Source organism: Brassica napus, chromosome A9 (assembly GCF_020379485.1).
Source record: "Brassica napus cultivar Da-Ae chromosome A9, Da-Ae, whole genome shotgun sequence".
Classification (NCBI taxonomy): Eukaryota; Viridiplantae; Streptophyta; class Magnoliopsida; order Brassicales; family Brassicaceae; genus Brassica; species Brassica napus.
This window is the reverse complement of record NC_063442.1, coordinates 38,228,057-38,247,805: the sequence shown is the minus strand read 5'-3', so window position 1 is coordinate 38,247,805 and position 19,749 is coordinate 38,228,057. Positions and strand designations below refer to the sequence as shown.

At 35.8% G+C, this 19,749-nt stretch overlaps 4 protein-coding genes and 1 long non-coding RNA gene across 5 annotated transcripts; 2 read left to right on the top strand and 3 right to left on the bottom strand.

Annotated features, from left to right (window-relative positions):
* Nucleotides 1-671: 671 nt before the first annotated feature.
* Nucleotides 672-6,815, bottom strand: LOC106363672 (LRR receptor-like serine/threonine-protein kinase ERECTA). The gene is made up of 26 exons (XM_048741422.1): nt 6,372-6,815; nt 6,152-6,283; nt 5,744-5,882; nt 5,575-5,646; nt 5,375-5,446; nt 5,221-5,292; nt 5,065-5,136; nt 4,920-4,991; nt 4,765-4,836; nt 4,604-4,675; nt 4,437-4,505; nt 4,270-4,341; nt 4,105-4,176; nt 3,905-3,976; nt 3,748-3,819; nt 3,602-3,673; nt 3,421-3,492; nt 3,266-3,337; nt 3,108-3,179; nt 2,941-3,012; nt 2,772-2,843; nt 2,601-2,669; nt 2,433-2,504; nt 2,284-2,357; nt 2,063-2,191; nt 672-1,977 (listed from the first exon to the last, which is right to left on the bottom strand). The coding sequence occupies exons 2-26, from the start codon at nt 6,228-6,230 to the stop codon at nt 869-871; spliced, it is 2,964 nt and encodes a 987-aa protein (XP_048597379.1). The 5' UTR covers nt 6,231-6,283; nt 6,372-6,815; the 3' UTR covers nt 672-868.
* Nucleotides 6,816-8,367: 1,552 nt separating this feature from the next.
* LOC106420462 lies at nt 8,368-9,804 on the top strand. The gene is made up of 7 exons (XM_048741421.1): nt 8,368-8,575; nt 8,652-8,691; nt 8,768-8,838; nt 8,925-9,019; nt 9,112-9,179; nt 9,241-9,351; nt 9,442-9,804. Exons 1-7 carry the CDS (start codon nt 8,398-8,400, stop codon nt 9,569-9,571), a joined length of 693 nt encoding a protein of 230 aa, XP_048597378.1. The 5' UTR covers nt 8,368-8,397; the 3' UTR covers nt 9,572-9,804.
* On the bottom strand, nt 9,765-12,394 carry LOC111200372 (peroxisome biogenesis factor 10). Its single transcript, XM_048741420.1, has 10 exons — nt 12,046-12,394; nt 11,877-11,966; nt 11,714-11,808; nt 11,479-11,629; nt 11,324-11,393; nt 11,169-11,247; nt 10,961-11,094; nt 10,685-10,782; nt 10,297-10,373; nt 9,765-10,200 (listed from the first exon to the last, which is right to left on the bottom strand). Exons 1-10 carry the CDS (start codon nt 12,265-12,267, stop codon nt 10,098-10,100), a joined length of 1,119 nt encoding a protein of 372 aa, XP_048597377.1. The 5' UTR covers nt 12,268-12,394; the 3' UTR covers nt 9,765-10,097.
* A 3,059-nt stretch (nt 12,395-15,453) lies between these two features.
* On the top strand, nt 15,454-16,380 carry LOC125578522. Its single transcript, XR_007316629.1, has 2 exons — nt 15,454-15,682; nt 15,857-16,380. It is a non-coding gene; the product is annotated as an uncharacterized LOC125578522 (long non-coding RNA).
* LOC106414314 (protein IQ-DOMAIN 4) lies at nt 15,543-19,673 on the bottom strand. Its single transcript, XM_013854993.3, has 6 exons — nt 17,811-19,673; nt 17,606-17,690; nt 17,079-17,510; nt 16,568-16,798; nt 16,365-16,487; nt 15,543-16,283 (listed from the first exon to the last, which is right to left on the bottom strand). The coding sequence occupies exons 2-6, from the start codon at nt 17,672-17,674 to the stop codon at nt 15,543-15,545; spliced, it is 1,596 nt and encodes a 531-aa protein (XP_013710447.2). The 5' UTR covers nt 17,675-17,690; nt 17,811-19,673.
* Nucleotides 19,674-19,749: the final 76 nt, after the last annotated feature.

Here is a 19,749-nt window from a genome sequence, read left to right as displayed (position 1 = left end):
TATTAATATTGAATGATTTGTGAAGTAATTCAACATGAGATTTTAATTTTTTATTTTTTGATAAAAAGTGATTTTAATTTGAAGATCGAGTAAAATTTGAAAATATTTAGAATTTGTAAAACAATTTAATACCATAATATTCCATAACATATATCACACAAATACTTACTCCTGTATAACTGAAGACCATCAATCATAGAACACAATTGGAAAGGCATATGACACAAAAATATGACTCATTTCCAACGGTAGCTAATAAGAATAGGGCGAGAGTCTTAACCAAGTGTATCTTACATTAGAATAAATAGATGCTTATACTTTTGGGGAAGTAAAAATTTTAATTACACATTAAAATTATATAAAAATGATTAAACCAAATGTATCTTACAAAAGAATCAACCGAAGTTCTTCAGTAACACTGAGTCGTCTAGTGGATCATGGATTGCGACTTGACTTCTCTTCGGTGAGAAGATGGTCGCGAGTCAAGTTTTATTCGCTCAGCCGTTTCTTATGGCTGAAGTCTTTTCTTGGGTGCTGCATCTTGGTTCATGTTGTTAGCATATACTCTTCTCGCTAGTTATACCATCAGACTGATTTTGAATTAATACTATCTATCTTGATGAAAAAATATTTTAAATCATTTTAAAACCAATAGGTTGTGGAACAAGTAATGAATAATGCAGGGGATTCAATAATTCAATTAATTTCCCAAATGATAAAATAGTGAAGATAGAATATAGCAAGTCTAAGGTGGTCTGTCTGAAAATATATTAACACTCTTATACCTAAACAATAAGGTCGTGCACAGTGTTTTACAAAGGCATACTAACGTCCTCCTTAGAAAACGCACCACCAAACATGTTATTCTTCACACACTGTTCTGAGAAATGACTTGTCCAAATCGAAGAAAGAGCTCAGCATCCGAAGCACTCATGGAAGAGCAGTTGACATTGTGAGGAGCCTTGAGATTCGCATACTCATCCACGTAGCACGAAGAGGCCAGCGTTGCCGACGTGGCGGCTGCTGCTGCAGCTACCGCGTTGGCTGCTGGCGGCTGTTCCGAAAACATAAAGCTGCCGAGGACACGAACCACCTGGTGCATGGTGGGCCGATCGTTGGGCTGCCTCTTGGTGCACAGCAGAGCGAGCTGGAAAACCTTCTTCACCACCGCGAGATCCTTGCAAGTAGACGTGATATCCGGATCCGCCATCTCCATGACGGCGTTGCTCACGGTCTTGGACATTATCAGATGGTGGAGGTTGAACTCGTCATCAACGGCTTTCCTCCCGGTCAACAGCTCCAGCAGTACTATCCCGTAGCTGTAGACATCTGACTTCTCCGTGAGTCGCGAGGTGCGCGCGTACTCGGGGTCTATGTAACCGATCGTCCCCATGACGTAAGTGGAAGTATGTGACTTCGAGACGCACAAACTCTTCGCGATTCCAAAATCAGTCAAACGAGCCTCCAAGTCCTTGTCCAAGAGAATATTCGAAGACTTCACATCTCTGTGTATTATCCTCGGACTGCAGTCGTGGTGCAGATACGCTAGCCCTTGCGCAGCGCCGTACGCTATCTTGAGCCGCGTGTCCCAATCGAGAAGAGTGTTCTTCTTCTTCTTGGCAGGGCCGTGGAGAAGATCCCAGAGGCTGCCGTTGTCCATGTAGTCGTAGAAGAGAAGGCTTCCCAAGGGAGAGAGGGAATAGGCTTGCAGGCTCACGAGGTTTCTGTGTTTGATGCTGCTGAGCAGCTCGAGCTCGGTCTCGAACTGTTTCACTGACTGCGGGTTGCTGTGAGAGTAGAGACGCTTGATCGCGACGGGTTTGCAGTTCTTTAAAACGCATTTGTAGACGGTGCTGGATGCTCCGTGGCCGATGATGTACTTCTCGCTGAGATTCTCTGTCATTCGCATGATGTCCTCGTAGACGTGGAGTGCCATGTTCATGTGAAGGATGACCAGCTTCGGGTGAGAATAGGTTACTGCAAGAAAATTACTAGGATCAGCTATTGTTATTGGATTTTACAAAACAAACAATTGGAAGAAAGGAGTTAAAGAAAAGAGAACCTGGTTTGTCAAGTGATCCATCGAGAAAGGGAGGAGGATTATGAGGCCGGCAAGCTGCTATAAGGACCATGACAAGGATGAGGAATCCCCCTATAGCTATCCCAAGAATAGCTGCTCTTGAGATTGACACTGCTTGTGCAAAAACGAAACAAAGGGTTGGTGGTGGTTGAGAAGCATTACATTTTAGGAGAGAGAGAGAGAGAGAGAGAGATAAACTATACCTCGTACTGTTGGACGAGAAACATGACAAGGCGAGTTTACCCAACTACCACAAAGCCCAGGATTGCCAATGAAGCTTTAGAAGAAACCAAAAAAAGAGATGAGCAGTGTCAAGTGTCAATAAAATAAAATACACGGTAACTAACCATACCTGTCGGGAGAAAATCTAGAGAAGTTATTGCTCTTAGGAATATCACCAACTAGGTTGTTGTAAGAAACATTCCTACAGGAAGTTAGCAAAGAGTGCAGGGGTTAAAGTTCTTAGGACAAAGTTACCATACAAAAAAAAAAATCAGTACCAATGTTGGAGTCTACTTACAATACAGTAAGACTGAGACAGTTGACTAATGAACCAACATTACCGGTCAAGTTATTATTTTCCAGTCTCCTGCAAAGGATTTATATAACATTAGATTAGATAGATCACAAAAACCATAGTGTGGAAAATTCTCAACAACGTACAAGTAAGTTAAGAGGAAGATTTGCTTACAACATATACATATTCTGCAGTTGGTTAAGCTCTTCCGGAATTGGGCCCGAGATATCATTATTTGAAAGATCTCTGTAACCAAAAGGACAATATAGATTCAGAGCAGGAATGTGAAAATGTTAAAAAGAAGTCTCTTAAACAAAAGCAAATAGAATATACTAGTTCTTACATCTCCATGATGCTTCTCAAATTTCCGAAGTCGGCAGGAATTTGACCCGTTATATGGTTTCTGCTTAAGTTCCTATAAACAAGAACGCGCCACATTTCATCATACAACCATTCATTCATCTTTTTGACTCAAAACAAAACGAAACAAGAAAAAGGGGATATGCTCACATCTTGAGAAGATGCTCTAAATCACCCAGGGAGGAAGGAATGTTGCCATTTATCTTGTTGTTTGAAAGATCCCTTTACAAAAAAAAAAAGAGGTCACAGATAAATAAATAGCCATAGGACAAGACACATGAAAACAAAATTAAAAAAAAAATGCTTACAGTGTATCTAAGTTGCCGATACGAGATAGCTCAACCGGGATTGGACCTCTGATATTGTTGTTTGAGAGATTACTGGTTGAACCAATAAAATGCATTAATATTCCCCCCAAACAATTAAAAACAGTGGTAAATATTTTTAAGCGTCAATTACTTACAGGTAAGTCATGCTCTCAAGCTTTTGAAACGCTCGGGGAATGGTTCCGCTGAACTTGTTCCCATGAACATTCCTGCACCATACAATTTGTGAGAAGATACAAAAACCACATAGAGAAGCAACTATTCTTAAAACATAAGAGTTTTTTTTTTAAAAAAAATTAATAGGAAAGAGACACTTACAAGCTGTTTAGATTCGTACATGAGCTCAGGTGATCAGGTATAAGTCCTTCCAGGTTATTGTTAGCCACATTCCTAAAAATGTAAGTAAATAGTTCACATTAATATTAAAAAAAACAGGTAAAGCTAAAAGGGAGTCGTTTACTTACAGATCAAACAAGTCTGTAAGCTTCCCAAGCTCTGGTGGTATATGACCTGTTAAACGATTATCGTTGAGCTCCCTGCAAAATTATTTGATGATTGAAACAAAAGTTCATAGTAAAATGTAATGGCAAAACACAGGTGAAGAAATATGGTTGGTCGTACAAGTAATGGAGTTTTGACATGTTTCCAAGCTCAGGTGGTATTGAACCAGTCAGCTTGTTACTGTGCAAGTACCTGTAGATAAAAAAGCAAAAAAATGGTAAATCACTATAACTTCAAACTAAACTGTTATAAAAAAGTCATCAGGCTTTTCATATAGTAGTAGTGAAAAGCCTTCTGCATTGTATAAATCCAAAGCTTACAATTTCTCTGTGAAAGTCAAATTCCCCAGAATTGGAGGGATAGGCCCACTCAGCATGTTGCCACTTAGATCTCTGTATAAGCAAAAGAAAAATAATGAAACCTCTTAAAGATTATATTAAAAAGTTGAAATTAGCTTTCTTGATTTAGAAGAAAAAGTTACTAACAAGACTGCAAGAGCTTGCATGAGACCAATCACTGATGGTATCTTCCCAGAAAGCTGGTTGCCTTGCAATGATCTAAAAGAAGATATAGACCAAAACTTCTTGTAAGCGAAACAAAACAAAGGATTCGCCAGATATGGAACAGAGAGAAGAAAGAAGAGGAGTCTAACAATGTGGCCACTTGCAGGAAACCAATGTCGAAAGGAATCTCCCCAGTTAGCTGATTATAGGACAAGTCCCTGAGAGTTGTTAACAATAAACCAAAACTATTTTCAGCAAACTTCAAACTGCAAATAAGGATATGTATAGAAGAAGCAGAGAGAGACAGGGGACATACAAAACCTGGAAGGCAGTGCAATTTCCTATCGTCTCAGGGATACTACCCGTCAAACTGTTGTTCCTCACATCACTGATTGTATAAATAAAAACAAAAGTCAGAGATTTCATTCATATTTTGAAAAAAAGTGAGAGGGGAAAGAGGAAATCCATTCGACTTACAAATACCATAGACCTGTAAGCTGACACAAATCTGGAGAAAGGTTACCAACCAAGTTGTTTCCGCGCAATCCGCTGCCAAAATCATATAACAACAGTCATCATCATCACAAGGTACATGGAAAGAGTCAAAAGCTTCAGAGCAATGGAACACTTACAGATATTGAAGAACTTCATTCCAATAAATAAGTCTTGGTATCTCCCCACTCAGTTTATTCTGTACCAGGTCCCTGGAAGACAATTCACACACTGGTAAATACATATATATATAGCTAAAAATATGCAAGTATCAGAAGAACTTACAGAATTTTCAGGTTTGGAATCTGAGAAAGCGTTGAAGGAATCGGTCCTATCAATTGATTGTTCTTGAGGATCCTGGTTTAAGAAAAAAGGAAAAATTTATATTCCACAAGGTGAGAATCTGAGATATATACTTTACATTGGCTGCAAGAAACTTACAGCTGCTCAAGTTGCTTCAACTTGGAAATCGAGAACGGTATGTCACCACTTAATTCATTAAAAGACAAGTCCCTGTAATGAAACAAAACTTCAACCACTTGTAGTGGATACAAAACTTCAACACAAATTAGTTTTCATTAATTAAAGTGCTTACAAATTTTGCAAAGAAGAACAGTCACCAATCTCATCAGGAATTTGCCCAGATAAACGATTACCTCGGAGATCACTGGGTTTTAAAAAAAAAAAAAAGACAACAACTAATCACCACTAAGTCACAAAAAAAAAAAAAAAAAGTATTTTAACTTTTTTTTTTATCTCCAATAGCTACAGTGATTGTTTTAAAACAGTACTTACATAGATAAGAGGCTCTTTAGATCTCCAATAGCAGGTGAGATTTCTCCATCAAGATTCAAATCTGACAAATTACTAGACAACATAGAGAGAGAGAGACACAAAACAAATTAGAACTTTTCCGAGAGAATATCAAACCAAACACCAAAAAGAAAAAAGAGATGAAACTTACAGAGCAACAACATTGAAGGTGACGTTATCACAAGTAACACCTCTCCAGACACAATAGTCCGAAGAAGGTGAACCTGTCCAGTCATAGAGCACATTGTTCACATCTTTGAATGACTTCTTAATCTCCAGCAACGTTGCTCCTTTTTTTTTAATTAGGATATTTTATTAACCACACGCACATAAACCAAAATAAAATAAAATTAGTCAGCGCTTCCGAAAAAAATTAATTAGTTTAATAAATTCAACTTCCAAGAAGATTCAAAACTCAAACCCTAATTTATTCAGCTTCTTTTGATAACAGAATACTAGAGAAGTCAACAAAGGAATTTAAAAAAAAAAACAAGAAAGTGGCAAGTACCCAGATCTCATTGTCATGACAAAACAACTTCAAAGTCAAACATGCACTTACCATTGTCTGAATTTACAGTAGTCCCAAAGCTCAAACAGATGAGAGATCCCAGAAGGACGACTTCTGTAAGCAGGGCCATTTCAACATGCGCACAAGCTAAAAACGACTGCGTTTTTGCTTAACCCAAATTTGCTAAGGAAAAAAAAAAGAAAACCTTTTAACTCTCCATGAAGAAGAAGAAGAAGAAGAAGAAGAAGATAGAGAAGAGAACCATACGTACCGACATTAGATTTTTTTTCTATGATAAGAAACTCTACCCAAATTGATGTTTTTTTCTTTTTATTTCTATTATTTTTTTTAACTTTCACTGAGGGAAAAGTCTTGATTTTTATCGTTACATCACATCCTTCTGGCTCTGTTTACAGTGTTTCATTGAGTGCTCAAGCGACAGAAACACAGACTGAGATAGAGATGGAGAGAGAAGAGAGGAGAGAGAGAGTGAGGAAACACACATAAATGTGTGTTAAAGAGAAGGAAATGTACAACTGTAGGGACTGTGTGGGAGAGACGAAGAGAAATTATTTGGAGGATAAAGTTAAAAACCCCATCATCTTTTCCTTCTGCCAGAGTTCTGAAGCTTTGCAGAGGAGAGAGAGACTGAGAGAGAGAAATTAGAGATAGTGCTTTCACATTTTTCTCTCTCTTCCCTCTGAGGGTAAAACGGTCATCAATGAAGAACATGGTCATGGCAGTGTGAATAAAGGAAGTCGCTTTCGATGCCAAACGTTTTGAGTTTTTGCCTCTCTCTTTCTCTCTCTCTCTGGCCGTTTCACAAGATGACCCATATCAATAAATCATTAATGGGTACTTCCGTAAACACACATTTTTATTTTGTATCACCTCTTTTCCATTTGCAATGTTTTTTCTTTTACATTATTCAATTCAATTGTTATAACTAAAATCAGAGTTCGGGAAAGTGACGCAATTTTTCGTTCTAAACAAAATTATTGTATATGTTAAAAATAAAATAAGCATTAAATAATTAATTAGATTAAAGAAATAAAATAATATGAAATGTTTAAAAGAAGAAAAAAATATCGAATAGTGTAAACTAGATGGTCTAACCAGGGGGGGCCTTGGAGGAGAGGTCAAATAGTGCAGTGGCCTATGGCCCAATTTCTCTTGTTTTTCTGCAATTTGGTTGTTTTTTCTTATAAGAAAGTCTTTTAAATGAAACTACGGTAACAGAAATGTTTTTTTTTAACGTTGATTTATTATGATCTTACAATTATGATATAGAAAATATTATATAGACGATTCGACAACTGACAATACTACCTGCCTTATAAAGACCTACGCCTAACTGCATCACCTGAGCCGTCCTATGAAGATTCACGTCTGGCCAGATTTACTTGCACCATGTTGAAGATTCCTTGCAAGCGTTTTCTCTGTAGTCTGCATAATTGTTTAATAAACCGCTCTCTCTGGGACTTGAAACCTGGATTTTCTGTAATCTACAATAAATTGCATAGTCTGGGATTTGAACCCCAGACCTGAGTGTAGAAACCTTTAAACCTTAACCAATAAGCTACGGTGCTTCCACTAAACTTTAACAGAAATGTTAATATATGATTTCCTTGCCTAAATTTATTTAATATATTTTTTATAATTAGATTTATCACAAATTCTCATAACATATTAAGAAAATTGTTATGTTAACTTTTTTTTTTTAAACTAAATTTTCAATTCAAAATTTTGGAAAAAGAAAAAGAAATTTGGCCCAAGGGGCCGGCCCAGAAAAGTCTTGGACGTTCATTCTCACCAATGACAACCCAAAGTAAACTGATTTGTGCAAGTGCGTTTCTTGCAGCAAGATTATTTATGTATTTACACAACTCAACCCAAGAAATACAAGTACCCATCATTTTATGATCCACATGGTCCTACACGCAAGCCTTCAAGCAAGATCGTGGCGCTAGCTGAGCGTATAGCTGCATTGTCTCCAAAAGAGCGGAAACAAATTGGTCATGCACTTAATAAACACATGTGGCTTCCAAAACAACTGATGATTTCGTCCCATGGCATGAGGGAGAGAGCAAAACAAGAGCCTGGAATTGAAAAAGCAGAGGAGAAGACAGTGTTTGATGTGAAGCTGGAGAAGTTTGATACAACTGCAAATCGAACCAAACCAATTCGAATCAGACCAAAACAAATCAAACTAAACCAAATCGAACCAAACCGAAAAACAGTTATTCTTTTTGTTTATAGGCTTTTCTAGTCATAATAAAATTGTCGATAAGATAGATATGCCTGTGGTGTTATCCGGAATGGCTTCACTAAACGCTACAGCGAGCCTCCCACTTTCAAACCACCACCGCCAAAGGCTTACATGCGCATCTTCGTCGTCACCTCTGGTATGGACACAGAGCCGACGAGTGATCTCCGTCTCCTTCCTCCTCTCCCGCCTCCTCCTCCTCCCTAACGGTACACCGACACTTACATTTCACCAGTTTCGATTCTCACATTGATCCGCGAATTTTGATCTTCTTGTATATTTTAGATGCCATGGCGAGTACCTTGATTGATAAGTACGTCAAGAGGTAAAATCAAACTGACCTCAAAAATCTCCAATGCTTAGTGAAAGGTTTTGGGTTGATTCTTGTTTCTTTTGAATAGGAAAAGACTTGATCCACTTGAAGCATATGTACCACCAGTTATTCTAGCTCAGCTACAGTTTCAAGATCTTGGTATCTCTCTGTATTTTTATTCTTCTTAGTATAATCATCCTATATAACAACACTAAATATATTTTTTTATGATATGATGATTGGAGAGAAAATTTTGAGCGTGGACAAGCCTGAATTCGAGGCATGTAGATCGGTACTCAGGTCTGGACCTGCTAGTTCCCTGCGTGTAAACATTCGAGCCGTAAGTTTTTTTTTTTTTTTTTTAAAGAAGCTCTTATAAATGCAATCCTTTGTGTTTGTTTATTAATGTGTGATTTGTTTAACTCTCTTCAGGTTGCTCAGTACGCTTCAGATGCTGGTTATTCCCAAACCGCGTCTAATGACGTTGATCGCTGCCTCAGGTATTAATTTAACATTTGTGTTACGCTAGAGCGAGTCGTGATGATTGTATTGTGTGTTTAGAGCATTGGAAGAAATGGATTCGCTGTTTCTACGTGCGTCGAGGAAGGATCCAAACGCAACTGTTGAATTGATGAAGTCGCAGCTTGGAACAGCGTTAACAGCACTAGACAGGTAATCCCCATACATACATAGATAGGACCCCGCACACATGGGTAAGGGAGAGTGTGTTTTTTTGGCTAACAGAACACCACTTGTCTGCAGCCTCTTACAAACAGTTCCTTCTGAAGTTCTTGATAAAGGGAAAGCTATGGTTGAAGTGTACAGATCACCATTCGAAGAAGACAATGCGTCGGACTCCGCTGAGATTCAGCAGCTCCAGTCAATACTGTGAGCAACGGAGTTTTACTATCCAGACACAGTTCTGATTCCCTGTATCTATGAGATCCTTTTGTTAACCTGAATTGAAGTATAACATTGCATATACTAGAACCTGAACAGTGGGCTGCTAATGTAAGAAAACGTTTCACCAAATTGTGGTTGCTTAGTCCCAAGTATTCAGCTTGTATCATGTTTTAACACTGTTATTGAAATTGAATTATGTCTAATATGAAATTATTTCAGGTCTTCTAATGAATAAATGTTTCAATCTTTTCTTTCAATGAAATGTAAAACTTCCTCTGTGGTCTCTGAAGTAGATATCAAATATAAAAAAAAGGGCAGGCATGGATCCAGAACATTTATTCTGTCTTCTCATTACTTGATAATCTTTAACTTCAAAATGTCTCAAGACAAAACAGACTCCGTTCTTGTAGAATATGTTACTGTCCCAAGTTTGTCACTAGAGAACCTTGTGTGGACTATTTGGGCCTTTCACCCTTCCTTTGCTTTCCATGCCTTTTTTGTGTCCTTGTTTGAGCTTAAAAATCAGAATTGTACAAACAAACTAAACTTGAGTGGGTGTTGGGTGTTCGACAAAGTGGGCATTCTTGCTTCTCATTGCACCATTCCATAATGCAGCTCCTGCACATCAAAGATGACCCTTTCAATATATTAGGCAAAATGTACAGATTGAAATTGTTTGGATTTAGAAATAATGGAAGAGGAAGGTTTATTTACCAACAAAATACATGACCACAAGGAGTGGCCGTCGGGTGCTGACGGCTGCTTAAGCAGAGAGTGCATTTTCCTACTGCCTGCAACCACAAGTACATAACAAACTGACTTGATCAAAGATGAGATTAAAAAATACACCACAAAGGACCTTTTTTTTTTAAATCAGAAATGCAATAGAATAGTCCCAAAACAGGATTAGTAAATGGCCTCGTCTCACAAGAATAAAACAGCTTAGGACCAGTCAAGTGGTCATCTAATCTTCGATATCACGAGGCCAAACCAAATATTATACTAAGAGTTGTGTGCCTCTCTTCCAAACTCATCAGTATTCAAATAATATTAGCGGATTTCAGAATAACAGAGGTTTATAAGTTGTTTATGAATATAGTACCTCGGTAGTTGAAGTTGCATCGGAGGGAGACCAGTTTCCCTTCTCAGCTTCTGGAGTAATCAAATTTCCCTCTTCGTTTAAAACAGGCAACCCTCTCCCTGCAATAACAAAACATACCATTTTAAGTTGAAATGCATGACAAGCTATATATATTTTAAGCCTATGTTACCATCTTCTCTCACATTCATTTCTTGATAACTTTTTCGTTTGGTGCCAGTTTATATCATAATTTGACGACATTATTTAATAATTTAAGGACATGAAAGTGAGACAGACCTCCTGAGGTTTGATAAGATCCTAGAGACGCCTGCTGAACTGAGCTTGTGATAGATGACAAATTACTCCGACGCAAGCCTTCAGCAGCAAGGATGCACAACTGGATTAAAAGGAAAACCCCGAGAATTTGGTATCTGCTCATCAAGAGTTAAGGGAAGTTCAGATACTTAGTTGATGGCAAAATCCAACAGCAAAAAAAAATCATCACCTAGGTCTCTGATTCAATTGCTTTCCTATGAATACATAACGAACCCCAGAGGCACGTTTCGATATATGATAATATAGACCTGAAAAGAAAAGAAAGAACATCAAAAAAAAAAAAACTGTTTTTTATCTAATTTCAAAAAAGAAAAAAAAAGTCACCTTCAAAGTAGAAGAGCATCAAATTGGCACGGAGAAGCACTTGTAAGACTTCACGGGCAACAGGGAGAACCTGAACAAAAGCACACACACACACACCCTATTACTCAGCAAAGAAGAAAAACAAACCAAACAATAAGAACTAAACCATTAATTACCACAGGCCATCTTCGAATAGCTCGGTGCCACAACCTCTGAACTCTATCTTTGAACCTAGTTAATACAGAAGAAGCTGAAGACGGAAGATCAACCATTCTCGGTGACTGATCATCCTCATCAAAGGTAAACGCTTGTGTGGCAGCTCTTGAACTGTAAAAAAAAAAACAAAAGTACATATATTAACAAAACCATATTCTGTTAGTTTTCAAAAAAAAAAAAAAGATATATCATCACCTAATCCTCTCGGCGATATAGGGAACTGCAGTCTGATACAGTATGAACAAAGCGCGTCTAGCAGGTGTAGGAGAGAGCCCATAAGGTCCTGCAACCTAAAATTAAAATAAAAGATGGCTTCTTAATCAGAAAAAAAAAATGGAGAGTTTGTGTAAGAAGGAACCTGTATAATGTCACAATACTCCTCTCCTAAAGTTTGTTGCCCTGAACCAGTCGTCAGAACAAAGTAAAGCATCTGCCCAACAAGTTTCATCTGCCCACCCACCCACAGAAACCGAACACGTCATAAATAATAAAGCTGTGATTACAAAAATCTCAAAAAGGAAAGGTACCTCTTTTTGGTAAGCAAGAGCAATTCTTGTACCGAAAAGGTGTCGGAAGGCGTCGCGGCAGGCTTCGTGGATGAAAGAAGCGTATTGATCGTCTTTCTCTGCCGCTCTCATTATCTCCGGCTGAGCTGCGAGCGGGAATCGCCGGATTCCGCCATGAGTTCCACTTGAGCCTGGTTCGTCCGGGCTCGGGCCCGAATCGCCCCCGCTACGAAGCCTCACCATCCCCACAGTTTCTTCTGGTAGTTTGTTTAGTGGTTCGGTTCGATTGGAGTGCCCCTGATGTTTATCGATGAGGTGATGATGTCAGCTAGTTTTTTTCTTTATTTTTTTTCGACCCGCAAACTATTAATTTCTTTAGCAACAACGTCTTTAGACAAACTAAATTATTTAAATCTCACCTATATCATAAATAACAATGGTTTAGTCAAACTGACCCTTCACGTTTTTAAATTTAAACTCTAAATCTTAAATTGATATGTTTCTAAACAAGTATTATGATAGTAAATCATAATATAAGATTGTTAATAGATGCTTCCGAATTCATAATATAGAATTGAAAAATCAACTTATTTAGATCGAACAAAATTGTGTATCCAAACCATATATGCCGCATAATTACATGTAACTTAAACACTAAACAAAATAATACATATATGTTAAAAACATACGTCAAATCCCTTATATATTAATTGAGGAACATTTCAAAAGATGTAACCTCAATTTTGTATTAATTAAAAGAGGCCCCAATGCATAGGTGGCACTCAATTAGGTAGTCAATTACATTCAATTGAAAAATAAGTAGGTCCACATTCGATTTTTATATATTGTTAGATACATAAGTTGGTCAAACTATATGATATAATGATATGATATGATATTTTTTTTCCTTAAATAAAACCTACGGAATTACCATAAATGACTAATATATATATGACAATTAATGAGTTTAATAATAAAGATTTGATAACAATGTATATCTCCCTCATCATTTTTTGTTTAATATTATATTATTAAAATAAATTAAACAATCAAATTAGCTATAAAAATAAAATTTAGATTTTTTCGTATATGTTATATTTTGAATTTTTAAAAACGACAATAAATGACTAAAACTATTAAAATTATTATGTTAAAAATTAATGATCAATGGTTTAACATTTTTATTATAAGAAGATACACATGATTTTAAAACCATATGAGTAAAAAATATCATTTAATAATAAAATAAATATATATATATATTAAACACTATATACCATAAGATTACATAAATATTTTAATATTAAAACTTTCAATGAATTTTCAAGAACATTTATAAATTATAAACTTATTAAAGATTTCAGATTGAAAATTTGTTATCGATGATTTAAATATTTTGTTATAAAACGATATGAACGATCATAGAACCGTATGATTATAAATTCTTATTTAATAAATAACTATACAAAATATACTATTCCTAGAAAAATAGGTTGGTCCATCTTAACTTATATTACACTTTTTATTAAACTAACTATCGAATTGATAAATAACGTACCAAAAAATGTTTTGCACTTTCCTTAAATAAAAGCTACGAAATTACCTAATATGATTAACGTATATGTGAAAATTAATTATAATGAATAATAAATATTTGATAACAATTTTTGTATCTTAGTTCTTTTTTTTTAATTTTATATTATTAAAATATATTTAAAAATCACATTAAATATATAATAAAAACATTTATAATTTTTCTTATATGTTATATTTTGAATTTTTCAAAACGTCTATAAATTATTAGAAATTTGAAGATCCCCACTCTGAAAATTTTGTGATCAATAGATTATTTTTTTGTCATAATAAGTTACAAATGATCATAAAATTGTATTAATATGAACTTTTATTTAATATTATAAGAAGATACACATTATTTTAAAACCATATGAGTAAAAAATATCATTTAATAATAAAACATATATATTTATATATATATATATATAGATTATACTATATACCATAAGATTACATAAATATTTTAATATTAAAACTTTCAATGAATTTTCAAAAACATTTATAAATTATAAACTTATTAAAGATTTCACATTGAAAATTTTGTTATCGATGATTTAAATATTCAGTTATAAAATGATATGAATGATCATAGAACTGTATGATTATAAATTCTCATTTAATAAATGACTATATAAAATATACTATTCTTAGAAAAATAGGTTGGTCCATCTTGACTTACATTATATTTTTTATTAAACTAACTATCGAATTGATAAATAATCTACCAAATTTTTTTTTGCACTTTCCTTAATTAGAAGCTACGAAATTACCTAATATGATTAACGTACATATGAAAATTAATTATTATGAATAATAAATATTTGATAACAATTTTGGTATCTTAGTTCTTTTTTTTTTAATTTTATATTATTGAAAGATATTAAAAAATCACATTAAATATATAATAAAAACATTTATATTTTTTCTTATATGTTATATTTGAATTTTCCAAATCGTCTATATATTATTAGAAATTTGAATATTCCCACTCTGAAAATTTTGTGATCAATAGATTATTTTTTTGTTATAATAAGTTACAAATGATCATAAAATATAACGGATATGAATTTTTATTTAATAAATATTCAAACTAAATAATATATATATATATATATATATATATATAAACACTAACGATTTAAAACAACAAGATTGGCTGATCAATTTAGTCGTCCAGTTGAAATCTTTCAAAAGTATGTGAAAGACTAAAGTCAAAGTAAATATTGATTTAGAATAGTAGTTATATTTTACTAACCAAATACCGAAAAAAACCGAACCGAACCGAAACCAACCCAGTATCCGGATTGAACACCAGTAATCCAAATGAAGCCAAACTATTATTTCATTCTCTAAAATATAATAAAAATAATAACTTAATCCTGCGCAAGGCGCGGGTCTTATCCTAGTTTTATAGTATTATATCAAACCAAATGGTTGGCATCTTAATAACCTAGCAAGTTTTTGATTAGGATAACCATATGATTTAATACGAACCATTATTAACATTGTGGTAATTAAAAATAGTTTAGTTAAGTTGATTTTGTCAGCAACTAAATCTTATGTAAAATAATGTTTGCTCATCAATATACATCAATTATATTATGTCACATTTTATAACCAATCAAATTATAATGCTTTTAATTAAATGTGTTCATAATATAACTAAACAAAAATCGATAGGAAATAGATGATTTATACTAAAAAAAATAAAGAAAATAATTTAACAGATGAAAACCAAACGAGCAGTAGTAATTTATACTCTCACTCAAATAAAACAACCGAAAATACTTGTTAAAAAACAACCGAAAATACTTGTTAAAAAAACAACCGAAAATACAGACCCTTTCACACTCTCGTTTGTATTTTGCCTTGGATAGAAAACAATCTTAGGACTGTAGATGCTAATTCTATCAAACTGCCATCAAAGCAACTCCTTTATTACGTTAACGGCTACCACCGTTTCTTCTCTTTTTCTCTCCATTTGCAGCGCCTGTTGTTGCTTTGTCTGAATCGGGCACCTTCGTCCCTGGCCCAAGAGAAGTAGAAGACGAAAGCCTCTTCTTTGGCAATACCACTTGCGGAGGTTTGTTTTTATCAGACACAACCTTCTTCTTTTGCAAGCCCAAGTTGCTCGTTGATCCGACATTAACCTTGGATTTCAAAGCTTGCGTGCTAGCCAAGTTAAATGTTGTTCCCGCGCTAGCTTTTGGTTTCATAGCTTGCGCATTAACCATGTTTTTTGTTGTTTCTACACCAGCCTTGGATTTCTTCAACGGTTGTGGGTTGCTTGTAGTTTCTCCACTAGCCTTGGGGTTCCCAGCTTCCGCATTACCAAAGGAACTTCTGCGTGACGAAGAGCTGCTACCAACGCTCTCACCATCTTTGACATTTGTAGATGACCCACCACCGACGTTGTGCATGTGGCTAGTCCCTTCGCTCTTCATGCCCCTGGAATCGTTGTTTGTCGGCAACTGGATAGCTTTTCGGCTAGCTTTAGAGGCTGGAGAAGTCTTGATGGAGGTTTCGGGTTTGAGAGAGTTTTTGAAGGAGGCCTGACCGTCGTTGGATTCAGGATCCCACGGACGAGAAGCCATCCATCGTTCAAGCCAACTCCAACCCCAATCCGGAGTGTTTGCGTCCATCAGAGTCTGGTGTGGAAGTTTTGAAGAGCTTCTCCACGTTTGCTGTTTCATTTTTTTTCCAACATAAATCCATATAATTATGAATAATTTCATGACGAAGTTTTTATTAGATTTATAAAATACCTGATGACTATAAGCATACGCCAAAGCCCTTTCACGTCTCACAGAAGCTTCTTTTCGGTTCACAAACTTTGCTTTGATTTGTTCCTTTGATCTATTGGTGGAATCAAAATCTCCAGCGATAATCTACAAAAAAAAAAAATTGATTAATCTGAGTAGTTTGATTCACACGTTGTAGTAAAATAAAAGGTATAAAGATTCATTACCAAACTCTGGTTTTTGTGTTGTTCTTTTTGGTGACCCTTCTGTTGAACCAGCCTCTGACGAGCTTTGTTCTCTTCAGATAACCGATTCCTCCTCTCTTGAATCTGTGCCTGTAAACGTGTAAGTGTTTGCATTGAGCTAAGCATCGCGTTCATCTGTCTTTTGACGTATTTTCCTTGCAGAAGTGTCTTGAGTCTGGCCATCCCTCGCAGCATGCGTAGAGTTCGACTTGCCTGTGAAACCCGGCCCATTAAATCAAACTAAGCTCAAAGGTATATTAAAAAATATATTTGATGTGTTTAATTTTCTTATTTTAACGAATTACTTTCTCTAGTGCACAAAAAAAACGAATTATTTTCTCTTATGTCTTAGTCTTAGCATATTTAAAATTTTAAGAAAAGATGATCGGACAGTATCAAAAATGTCCTAATGGCACATGCTAAAAGACCGCTCTGACTAAAAAATCACGTAATAAGAGAAGCATTTACGGGAATGAATGATTTGTATGTATACCTTGTAACATCTATACGCATTTTGGATCTTGATTGCGGCAGCTTCCTCCTTTGATTCCCTAACTTGATTTGTGGATGTCGTGTTCGTGAGACGTACAACCTCCGCGGCAGCATGCGCAGCCACCACAGCTGCTTCGGCTGCAACAGCCGATGCAAGAGCCAGAGCTTGTCTAGTCTTTGCTTCTTTGGAACCACCATTTTCTTCATTGCTGGCAGATGCCGGAAGAGGATGGAGAAGAGGAGGAGGAGGAGGAGGGGATGGTGGTGGCAACAATGGCTGAGGAGCGAAATCCGGCAAGGGAGGAGGATAAGGAGACGGCCGAGTTATAGATGAAGATGAAGGGTCAATCGGAGAAGTCCTCTCCTCAGAGAACTCAATGGATTCTCTACTCTTTTGTCTCCCAGACCATTTCTTCTTCTCTTTCTCTGGTCTCTTCAAAAATCAAAAACCGAATCAAAGATTACATAATCATTATTATATGCATTAGATTTATGACGATATATATAGAGTAAAATCTGAAAACAAACTTGTTGTTTTTTGTCTTTTCCTGATGATAAACACGAAACCGAGACACATGCCAACCAGCCTTTTCCCATCTTCTTTTTGATTCTCCTGAAATTTCAGACAATCTTTCATTCGGACATTCTTACAAAATATTTCTCAAAGAAAAACATTCCTACAAAATGATATCAATTATAGGCTAAGGAGTAAGAAGAGCTCATGTTAAAAGACCTGGTCACGAAGGGCCCCACCGTTTCGTGGGAACCCAATTGACTTTTGTAACGATTGTGTTTTGTTAGAACTATTCAACAGATTTAACGACAGATACATTAAGTTATAAATAACCTCTTTTAAGTTTTTTTTTCTTCTTTTTATTTAAAAAAATTTCTCTGCTTCGTTGTTCTTCCTAGCATATTCCATTTAATTATTTATTCTGGAGTTATGATTTTTAGAATTATAAATAAACCAATACTAAAGATGAAAAGAAAATGCGAATTAACCTATCAGCGGTAGGTCTAATGGTCTTGGATTAAAACAAAATTTGATACACAAGATTATTATTTAAATCGGAATATGTAAAAACCAACTCTAAGTCTAGAAATTATAAGTAAAAAACCCGAAACTTCTATTGTTAACAAAAATTGCAATAATAGATGGTTTTTATTCGAAAAGTAGAGAAGAAACTACATATAGTAATTAGTAAATGGGATGCTAAAACTCTTCGGTTCCATGAATTATAACAGTTATAACGTATAACAAATAGCTGCTTTCAGTTATATTATTTAATTGGAAGCCGGCAAAGTGAGTACGTGCACACCTCTTTATACTTGTTGTAGATGGTTGATTTGGTGTTTACATAAATTAGAGTGTTTTACTTTCTCAAGCCTAAACCGGGAATGTTGTTTAATATGAGATCGGCACGCACTGGAAGCATGCACGGATTCCATTACATATTGAATTCGATAGTAAGTTATTTGAAACATATTTATTGATGATCAAAGAGATTAGAAGAGAAGCTATAAGACTTTTGAGAACCCTGTCCGATACCTTGTTGGAGTGAGGAGATGCATTGATATGGGAATCTCTTTGACTGCAAGTGTAACAACTACTCTAACTCGTCGGACAAGACAACACAGATTGGAAATCTATGGTATGATTGAAGCTCTGAACCAACAGCGCGTATGAAAATGACCGTAGGTGATGATGTTACTTTATGGAAACATAATGCAGAGACTTTCATAAGACAATTCAGTACAAACAAAAATACTTACAATCTTTTGAGGAGTATTGCACCAATAGTGAGCTGGTATTCGTGTGTATGGTTTGCTAATGCTAATCCAAAATATGATTTCCTCACGTGGCTGGCCAATGGCCATGCATAATCGGTTACAACTGCAGACTGTATGCTTGCGTGGAAGTGGGTATTGACCCTACAGTAAGCTTTTTCTATGTAATATTTTTCAAAAAAATTGAGGACTTAAAGCCAATGTTTCGTTAGGCTTTGCCCAATACCGGCTCTGACCCTATTATGTGTATTCTCTGCCAACACTATTCGGAATCGTGAGACCATCTCTTTTTTAATTACGACTTTTCTCAAGAAGTATGTTCAGCCAGTGTTCTCCTCTCGCGGTATACTATGCACTGGGAAGACTTAATTGGGTTTCTTATCGACTCAATGCAAGAAACAAAGCATTTTTTCCTCTTGAGATATATTTTCCATATCACTCTTTATTCACTTTGGCGTGAACCGAATAACAGAAGACATGGAGCTCTCCAAACTCTAACCGCATCGATGGTGAAGATGCTTGACATGCAGGTCAGGAAACAATGCCTCACAGTCAATGTTACTCGAAACCCGAAAGTATGATGGACAACTTCATTCATGGCTTGCTACAAGACTTTAGTTTCTCCATAATATACTATGTTTAAAAAAAAACAATTAATGCTATGTTTTTTAAGTAGCTAAATCTGTACAAAAGTGTTTTTCTGAATAAATTTTAAGAACTATTCAAAAAGAAAATTGAGAAAGCACCAAAAACCTATTCTCTCCAATAAATGAGGAAAAATAAGCCATTGTAAATTATAAAATTTATGACCCAACCCCCCCCCCCCCCCCCCCCCCCCCCCCCCCCCCCCCCCCCCCCCCCCCCCCCCCCCCCCCCCCCCCCCC

Bases quoted from the DNA above. Each gene is read 5' to 3' on its own strand.
- LOC106363672 (XM_048741422.1), bottom strand. From the start codon at position 6,230: ATGGCCCTGCTTACAGAAGTCGTCCTTCTGGGATCTCTCATCTGTTTG. The intron at 5,883-6,151 runs GTAAGTGCATGT...TTAAAAAAAAAG, and splicing joins TACTGTAAATTCAGACAATG to GAGCAACGTTGCTGGAGATT. The intron at 4,177-4,269 runs GTTAGTAACTTT...TTGCTTATACAG, and splicing joins ATGCAAGCTCTTGCAGTCTT to AGATCTAAGTGGCAACATGC.
- LOC106414314 (XM_013854993.3), bottom strand. From the start codon at position 17,674: ATGGGAAAAGGCTGGTTGGCATGTGTCTCGGTTTCGTGTTTATCATCA. The intron at 16,799-17,078 runs GTATACATACAA...CGGGTTTCACAG, and splicing joins ATGCGTATAGATGTTACAAG to GCAAGTCGAACTCTACGCAT. The intron at 16,488-16,567 runs GTAATGAATCTT...TTTTTTTTGTAG, and splicing joins AACACAAAAACCAGAGTTTG to ATTATCGCTGGAGATTTTGA.
- LOC111200372 (XM_048741420.1), bottom strand. From the start codon at position 12,267: ATGGTGAGGCTTCGTAGCGGGGGCGATTCGGGCCCGAGCCCGGACGAA. The intron at 11,394-11,478 runs GTAATTAATGGT...GCTTTTGTTCAG, and splicing joins CTATTCGAAGATGGCCTGTG to GTTCTCCCTGTTGCCCGTGA. The intron at 10,374-10,684 runs GTACTATATTCA...TTGTGGTTGCAG, and splicing joins ATGCAACTTCAACTACCGAG to GCAGTAGGAAAATGCACTCT.
- LOC106420462 (XM_048741421.1), top strand. From the start codon at position 8,398: ATGCCTGTGGTGTTATCCGGAATGGCTTCACTAAACGCTACAGCGAGC. The intron at 8,839-8,924 runs GTATCTCTCTGT...TGATGATTGGAG, and splicing joins GCTACAGTTTCAAGATCTTG to AGAAAATTTTGAGCGTGGAC. The intron at 9,020-9,111 runs GTAAGTTTTTTT...AACTCTCTTCAG, and splicing joins TGCGTGTAAACATTCGAGCC to GTTGCTCAGTACGCTTCAGA.